This window comes from Anguilla anguilla, chromosome 1, assembly GCF_013347855.1.
Source record: "Anguilla anguilla isolate fAngAng1 chromosome 1, fAngAng1.pri, whole genome shotgun sequence".
Lineage (NCBI taxonomy): Eukaryota > Metazoa > Chordata > Actinopteri > Anguilliformes > Anguillidae > Anguilla > Anguilla anguilla.
In genome coordinates this window covers 75,118,039-75,127,193 of record NC_049201.1, presented here as the reverse complement: position 1 = coordinate 75,127,193, position 9,155 = coordinate 75,118,039, and the positions used below count along the sequence as shown (strand labels likewise).

The 9,155-nt window shown below is 46.5% G+C and overlaps 1 protein-coding gene across 1 annotated transcript; it reads left to right on the top strand.

The window, feature by feature from the left end:
* The first annotated feature begins 1,393 nt into the window (after positions 1 to 1,393).
* On the top strand, positions 1,394 to 7,468 carry LOC118221129 (protein L-Myc-1b-like). The gene is made up of 3 exons (XM_035405870.1): positions 1,394 to 2,322; positions 2,995 to 3,622; positions 6,603 to 7,468. Exons 2-3 carry the CDS (start codon positions 3,028 to 3,030, stop codon positions 7,340 to 7,342), a joined length of 1,335 nt encoding a protein of 444 aa, XP_035261761.1. The 5' UTR covers positions 1,394 to 2,322; positions 2,995 to 3,027; the 3' UTR covers positions 7,343 to 7,468.
* The last annotated feature ends 1,687 nt before the right edge of the window (positions 7,469 to 9,155 follow it).

The window sequence follows — 9,155 nt, the reverse complement described above, 5'->3', positions numbered from 1 at the left end:
TGACTGACACCTTGCTAGTACCAGGTTGGTCTTCTGCTGCCGTGGCCCGTCTGCTTCAAGGTCCGACATGTTGTGCGTTCAGAGATGCTCTTCTGCATGCCTCGGTTGTAACGAGTGGTTATTTGAGTTACTGTTGCCTTTCTATCAGCTCAAACCAGTCTGGCCATTCTCCTCTGACCTCTGCCATCAACAAGGCATTTTCGCCCAGAGAACTGCCGCTCACTGGATATTTTCTCTTTTTCGGACCATTCTCTGTAAACCCTAGAGATGGTTGTGCGTGAAAATCCCAGTAGATCAGCAGTTCTGAAATACTCAAACCAGCCCGTCTGGCACCAACAACCATGCCACGTTCATAGTCACTTAAATCACCTTTCTTCCCCATTCTGATTCTTGGTTTGAACTTCAGCAGATCGTCTTGACCATGTCTACATGCCTAAATTCATTGAGTTGCTGCCATGTGATTGGCTGATTAGATATTTGCGTTAATGAGCAGTTGAACAGGTGTGCCTAATAAAGTGGCCGGTGAATATGGGTAAGATAATTTTGGCTATGATATTCCCAGAAACGTAGGCCACTGGATAATGTTTGGTCACTGCTCGATACCATCCTAGCAGGTGTTACGACTGGCCACAGGCCGCCGACACGTCCAATCAGAGGAGCCTAACGTAGCCAAGGGTCTATGGGAGTTGACATCTCATTATCCTGAAGCTATGCTTGCAATTGCCGTTACTGCATGAACTTTCATTTGTGGATTTTTTGCTTTACATTTTTTGCCCGCTTGAATTCTACTCTACAAAGTGTCTGGTAAATTGCTGATCCAGTTAGCCCGACGCTGACATAATCTACTCATATTTGGCGGGTGGTCGGGTGCTAGTTACATTTTACCGAGATAGCAGTTAGTGGGCTGTCAATCAAAAGTGAACAGCTATCACTGAGTGGACATCACGTGGCAGACCTGCAGAGCTCAGAATGTCATACAAAAGGATTTTCTGTTACATAGTTTCTGATATAATTGTTTATAAATTTGGATAAAGTGATGCGTGCAAACAAATTAAGGTTTATGGAGCCCTATAAATGTAAGAAACAGAAGCAACTGGACAGGATCTTATGGGCTTGGTGAAGAGCTAACTGCTGCTCTGGTGTGTGTGTGTGTGTGTGTGTGTGTGTGTGTGATAACAGCCTAACTTTCCAGCATTCACACACTTTTCACACGCAGAAGGTGCCCCATTACCTCAGCCCCCAATTTCCTTAGCCTCTCTCTCTTGCATATATAAAACACATTTATATAGTTATATGTATGTACGTATGTATGCCTGTGCATGCGTGCACACTTGTGACCTTCGAGTGTGTGCGTGTGTATGTGTGTTCTTAGCATGGATGGACAGCTTGAGAGGTCAGAGATGAGTGCGGATCAGGGCTGCAGAGGCTTGGCTTTATTATCGACAGGCTGAACCTTGGGGTCTTAAATATCAGTTATTGATCATCAGGATTATCCCCTCTGTCGCCTTCAGCACCACCATCTGTGAGGCCTTCGTAAAGATACCTTTATTAGTCTGGTGATAGCCCGTTTGATTTTTCATTTTTAAAAATATATCTATGGGCTTTTCAGTCAATGACAGGCGATTTTCTGAAGCGGGAAATTAAATTTTGAGTTTTTATGAGCCCATTAAAATATTTACACATCACAGTCATATGCATTTTGTATCCGGGCAATGTTTGCTGTTCCTGTGCTGTGCACATCATAACATGTTCATCGAACAGTTTTTAGAAGCCGGCCAAGACTTTTCATCTTACGCTTGAATTTGCCCGACACACTTGAAAGATTCATGAAAGCTTTTCGAGCGAGAGTCCTGCAGCTTTAAGCGACGGGCGTGGTAGACAGGCGACGGCCCGCCTTTTATGCAAATTCACTTGCGCGCTTTGCCAGATTCCCGGCTAATATAGCGCTGCTGCAGTCTTTCAACTGCTCACAGCTTCCCTGTAGCTGCCGCAGGAGACGCCAGACCACGTCAATCACCTCGCGCGCCGAAGACAGCAAAGGATTACACGTCTTAAATAAGAGGAGAATAGTGATTAACTGCCTGATAGCGCCAGGGTTTCGTAAGCACAGTAAGAGATCATTACCGGGGAGCGGTGGAGTCGAACATCTCGGAAGTTTTCCTTGTGGGATTGTCTCCTTTTCTCGTGCATTTTATTTCGGACGTGGAATTATTTTTGGAATACCAACCACCGTGAGCAATAAGAAAATACAACACATTTGTCCTGAGCAGATTGTTGATTTTTTTATTAGACATGGTATGCATTGTCTACTGACATAAAACGGTAAGCATTTACGCCTGTATGGAATTCTCTTTTAGTTAAGGTTAGAAATACTTCACTCTCCGCACTCATAAAAAATATATATGAAAGGTGTCTGCGAAGAGACAAACGCTCGTCACTGGGGTGTTACGTTATAAATGAAATTGTACCCATATCCGGCAATACATATCCTTGTAAAAGGCACTAGCACCCAAATAGTACAATCTTGTAAGTTCAGGGCGCATTTGAGAAATGTGTTCTCTAAAGATCAAAAGTGAGAGCAATGCCGTGGAAAGGAAGGGAACCACCGGTGCGGTTTACAGCAAATCACATCTGCCGCCGCATATTACAATGTGGTTTTATTATGTAATGGGGCCACCGTGCGCGAGACCTTACCTCAAGTTTCAACTGCTCTGTGATCTAGATAAATAACTGCAATGTGGTCACATGGTTATAGTGGTCGCGAGTGGTTTGCCCGGCTTTTCCTTTCCAAACGATAACCTTCAATTATATCGTGAGTGAATGGTTGGCTTGTCCCTATATTTATATGTAGGCTATTAGTTGAGTTATTGTTTTATTGTGGAAATATTCAGCTGTGATATTAGACAGGTTAATTTTACGTTTCCGAACTTCATGTTTATTGTAGATGCTAATGGGGTAATTTTCTGCGTATTCTACCTGCCTTTCCACCTCCAGATCAGAGAAGCGTGGAACTGAGTCGGGACACAAATGCTAGGGTTCAGTTCAAACGCGTCGCGGCGTGACTGCTGGGACACAGAACACGATCGCTTGCAGCACTACTTCTATGACGGCGACGACTCCGAGGAGGATTTCTACAAGTCAACGGCGCCAAGCGAGGATATATGGAAGAAATTCGAACTGGTGCCCACTCCGCCCATGTCCCCTGTCAGGACTCCCGACGGCAGCGCGAGCTACCCGTCGCCCGGGGACAAACTCGAGTGGGTGTCTCAGTTCCTGGGACAGGACGAGGAGCAGGAGGGACAGTACAGGATTGACACCAAAGAGATTTTCGGAAACCTGAGTTCCATTATCAACCAGGACTGCATGTGGAGTGGTTTCTCCGCGAGCCAGCGCCTGGAGAAAGTTGTGAACGAGCGGCTGTCCGGCTCCGCTCAGACGAAGACGCCCCTTGGCGTCCAGGCGAGCGCTCACATTGGCGGCAGGTCGCAAGACTCTCAGGTCGTCGGGACCCTGGCCGCGGACTGTGTGGATCCCGCTACCGTGTTCACCTACCCCTACAGCAACAGCGCCAGCTGTAAGAAGCAGGCGTCCTCCGGGTCGGAGTCCCGCACGGATTCCTCTGGTAAGGCTTATGCCCTGCGCCGTCGTTTTGAGGGTGTTTTCGGTTATGCGTAAAACGTTAACTTCCCACGGAGTCCCCTCAAGAAGAATTGTTGAAGGTCCGCTGTGTGTTTGTATGGGGCGACAGGACACACCTCCAACCGGCCTTGCTGCACACCACTTACGTGCGCGTCTCGCATTCATTAACACCCAGTTTGTGAGAGAAGGGGGGTCGTTAACTTGAAGGCATCCGTCAGTGACCGCCCCCCCCCCCCGCCCCCGCGAAGATTTTAGACTGTATGGTTTGCGGAACAGAGCATCGGTTTGCGCAAACAGTCTGATTTGCACCTCTAAGCAGCTGGTTGTCACATAGTCGACGGTAATTAACTGTGAAAGACCGTAATCCCCGATGCTCCTCTTGCTGATGCTTCTTTTGTTACCGAATTGACGCATATCAGAATGGCGCTGTCCCTGGCGCGTCTCTTTATATGCGTCTAATCTGCAGTGAATTATGTGCTTAAATTCAGGGTTGTCGCGCAGACGACGGGGGAAGATAACTCTAAAATACAGGCTGCGGCTCCTGTTTATTGACAATTAACAAAAAAATAAAATAAATTTGACTTAAGAAATTGTGCCATTGTTGCGGGAATATAGGCTACATCAGAATATGGTTAATTGTGCATTGTATGCCCAAATTTACCCATTCGCCTTGAAATATTCCACATTGGCTGCCTTTGCTGTGTGATTGCCATAGCCTAATTAACACATGTTACATGTAAAAAATATGTTGAGGACTTGTTGCGCAACTGATTACTGCATTCCGACACTAGTCTACTAGGCTACTAGTCTACTACTACAAAAAAAAAAAAAAACAATGGCGCAAATATTTAGCCTATAGGCGGATCCAACCCAGCCACAAAGGATACGGCCTCGGCTTTGATGGTGTCGGGAAGGCCAATCACAGAAGGGGGTGTGTCACGCCGATCGTGTGAATCCCATAGGGCGCGGGCGCTGCAGCGGCAAGTTTCCCTGTGATCTGCAACACAATTAAAAAGGCCGTTAAGCGGTTGACAAATAGTATTGTTTTCCTCCTCAAGTTCTCAGATACGTGAATAGGCGGCGGCAATGGTTGGGAACCGGGTTTGTAAAGCAAAGTCCGTGTGTTAGATTGCCAACTGGCGCTCTGGCAGTGTGAAAGGTTCACATAACCGGAATTACTTAAATAAAATATTCACCTGCATAAATTGATTGTATGTAAAGAATGTAAATTGGATAAGAACGCCTACGATTGTGCCAGCCCGTTTTTTCAACCAGTTGGCACACTGAAGGACCAGAATATGTACATGGCTATTCTAACGCATTTTCTGTTGTTTCACAGCCCAAATAAATTCACACAATCAGGGTTCTCCAGTCCCATCGATCTTGGAACTGTGATAGACAGTGAAACAAAATATATTATGTATCTCAAATGTGAATAAAATTCAAAAATGAATAATTCAAATCTATGATGAAAAATCCAAGGTTGCTTCCAATTCACTTTCATACATTTTGTTTGGGAAAAGCTGCCCTGCTTCTGCACAAAATGTGATCTTCATGTGCAGTCATCTTCATGTGCTGTTAAAGCTAGCCTATGTATAATTCTAGATTTATACTTCCTTCTTTTGTACATTTCACTGACATCTTATTCACATTTTTACTGCTAATGCTAATCACACACTCTCGCTGATTTCTGTGCGTGGCACTGACTGTCGTCAAATGAGTCTGTTACCCTCTCCAGCTGATGCTGACGACGCTGCAGTTTGACTTTATCTTCAAACCGCAATGAGTGCAAAGATGCCAGTGAGTGACACGCGTGACCACGCCCCTTCTTTGCGTAGTAACTTTAATAACATTGTGAATCTCTAGTTTCGCAGTGTGATCAAATGTAACATTTTTTTAAATACGAACAAAGCAAGGCAATTTTTTTGGCCAGGAAATCGCTATATTAAAAAAATAAATAAAAAAATTTTCAGATGGCCACCGGCTCTTGCAAATGTTGCATTTGATGCGACCGAAGATGGATGGGGAATAGGTTTTAACACAGCACAGGAGAGCGTGAAACAGTGGCGGGTGCACAATGGCAGTCACTTTGGCTGATTTGGTTTTATGCCGTTATGAACCCCACCCCCCACCCTTGGTTAAAAGTGTAAGGCAAGGTTAACCCCCCATTGACCCAACCCCCCTTTTCTTAAAAAAAAAAAAAAAAAAAAAGTTTAAATCGGGGAACCCTTGAAGGGGGGGGGCGGGGGCTGGAGCAGAGCTAGTGGATCCTGTTTGATTTATATCCCGTGAAAGCAGCATGTCAGTCAAAAAGGAAAGGGGCCATTCAGGCTCTTGACAAAGGAGCCCAAGCCCCGCCCCCCACATTCGCTGTCTTCATTTCAAATTCAGATGAACACAATCGGCAGCCACTGACAAAAGGGCCCCAAATTCTGGGGGGCGTCTCCTGGGGGACAGGGGGGTGCTGATGCCCCCCCCCCTCTCCCCTCCCGCATTCAAATCAATTACCCTTTTAAAGCAACCAGTGTGTCGCCTAACTTCAGAAAGCATCAAGTCACTTTTGTCAAGGACAGAGATCCTGGAGTTAGTCTAAAGTTCTAAGAGAGAACTTCCCAGCCCTGGCCAAGGCTGAAGATCTACTGTCCTGTAGGTTTTCATTTCAGCCATAATTTCACACATCTTATTCTACTAATTAGCAGATCAATGCAATCTCTAGCTGTTGAATGAGGTGTGCTTTGTTAAGGTTGCAGTGAAAACAAAAAGGGTGGTAGATCTCCAGGAGCAGGGTTGGGCAGCTCTGCTCTAGCTGTTGAATGTGGTGTGCTTTGTTAGGGTTGGAGTGAAAACCTATTCTAAGAATTGCAACTTTTAAAAAAATTGTTTGTACAGTTTGCTTGTAATACAAATACAAAAGAATACAAAAACATTTCATTATTAAAATTTTTTCCCCCACTTGATCGCAGACGATGAGGAGATTGACGTGGTGACGGTGGAGAGTAAACAGAAAAAGAGCCGGTCGTCATCGGCGACGAGGGGCGGGCGGAAGCCGGTTACCATCACGGTACGGGCCGACCCTCACGACCCGGAAATGAAGCACTTCCATATCTCCATTCACCAGCAGCAGCACAACTATGCCGCGCCCTCCCCGGACAGCCACGTGGAGGCCGACGCCCACCAACAGCCACCGCCCACAAAGAGGGCCAAACGGCAGCCCTGCTGGCCCAACCAACCCGCTGGCTCCGCCCCCTCACCCGCGGAGAGGACAGCCGCAATCTCCGCCCCCACAGCTAACCCCGCCCTCGACACGGATTGCACCCGTATGGCTGACTCCGCCCACATCACTGACTCTGCCCACGCGGCCAGTGTGGATGACGACGACTCCGCCCCCGACTCCGCCTCCCACGCCCCCCAGACGGACAGCCCGCAGAGCTCGGACAGCGAGGACACGGACAGGCGCAGGACGCACAACTTCCTGGAGCGGAAGCGGAGGAACGACCTGCGCTCGCGCTTCCTGGCGCTGCGCGACCAGATTCCCGGCCTGGCCTCCAGCACCAAGACGCCCAAGGTGGTCATCCTGACGCGGGCGGTGGAGCACCTGCGCCAGCTGCACGGCGCCGCCCGGCGGGGCGCCCAGGAGAGGCGCCAGCTGAGGGCGCGGCAGCGCCAGCTCCTGCGGCGGCTGGCCGAACTCAGACGCACCTGAGATGGGCGCCAGAAGTTAGCGACTTAAAAAAAAAAAAACCGCCGCACACATTGAAAATGGCAAAACGAATTCAAAATTCCCTCAGTTGAGGGGATCTCTCAATCTGCCTTCAAATTCATCTTAACGGGGGGTGGGCAGGGGGGGGGGGGGGGATTAAATTTGGGGGGGAACTGACCTGTACATTTTCACTTTGTCTCTTTATTTCACTGAAGTTAGCGGGAGTGTGAGACTGTAATCAGAGGTGGGAAACAAGGCCTCTGCCAGAGGTCTCTTCCATTTTGTGTAATGGTTGTTTTTTTTTTTTGTTGCAAAAAAGTACTGATGCCTAAAGTACTGACATGATCATACCAGACCGTGGGGGGGGCCACCATTCTGTTTTAATCTTGGTTCACCGCATCAGGTAATTGCAAAGGAGTAGAACTCCAAGCTATATCAGGAAATACATTTTTTTTTTAAATGCAGGCAGTTGTCGATGTGCGGGACGACAGCTTGCCAGGTCACGTAGCAGAGCAGTTACCCTCAGTCCTGGACCTGGAGGGCCACACAGCCGGCTGGTTTCTGGTTTCACCTGAAGATCTGCAGTCAATGCAGATGTAAGAAACCAGGTGACCTAAAGTAGCAGTGCAATCACTTTCTTTACACCGGCTTATGTGCTTTTAGGATGTGATATTTTGTTTTGAATTGGTAATCCTGTTTTGTTCAGTCATTGGTCCCGTGGCATTGTGCCTACTCACAATGTTTGGACAGAGAAATACCCCCCCATTTTTAACACAAATGTGAATAACCCCGATGTATATATTCTACTGTAAATACTAATGTTTTTTTGGTTTAAACCAGGGGTGCACAACAAGGGCCCATGGATTTCAGGATTTTGATGTGATTTTACTGTGAAGTACAGGAGTGAACCAGCATAGTTTATGGAGCTGTCAGAAAACTAAAACTAAGGTAACTTGGTTGGAACAAAAACCAGCACGTGGACTGCCCCTTCCCGAGGACTGGAGTTGTGCACCCCATGGTTCCCCTTTTCTCATTATGTCAGAGCCTCTATTTTTGTTTAAAGAAAATAAAAGAACATAACAGTACTTCAAACATGCTTGTCACTTTGTTTAGTTTGGCTGCTTGCATTTATTTTGTTTTTTATTATGGGTTAATATTACAGTATAGAGAAAAGCATATTTAATATAATATTTTATATAAAATTAGATTTTCGATGTTCGTATTTCCTTACTGAGTGTGCATACGAGCCTGGTGTGTACGAATGTGGTGGGTGTGAGAGTGCGTGAGTGAATATTTGTGTGTGTGTGTGTGTGTGTGTGTGTGTGTGTGTGTGTGTGTGTGTGTGTGTGCATGATCTGTTTTCCCAGCATGTGGGGTCTCAGTTAAAAACAGGCCTTTTCATCCCAGAGGCCACAGGTTCCGTTCCTAGGGGTCATATCCCAGGGCAAAAGTATTTAGCTGTGTGAATGGAAAGAATGTAAAATTAGGGTTATGCAGAGGTGGAAAATACAGGTGGCAAAAGTGAAATTCCTCCCCAGTATTTTGTTCCAATCACCTTGATTTGCTAATTAGCACAATTTGTCAGTCAGTATGTATATGTAATTAGTGAAATGAGCATGTTGAGTTCACATATGGAAGAAACAAAGGCAGGACTTTTACTTTCTGACCCTTGAACCTCCTGTGTGTCTCACCCCAGGTATGGGTGCCTGATAAACAAGAGAAGAAGAGTAAAAAACCAAAAAATCTAAACAAGCTGAAGACACAAAAAATTTGACTGCCAGTTCTGAGACCTTCTTGTGCAGATGGAGCTGCCTGC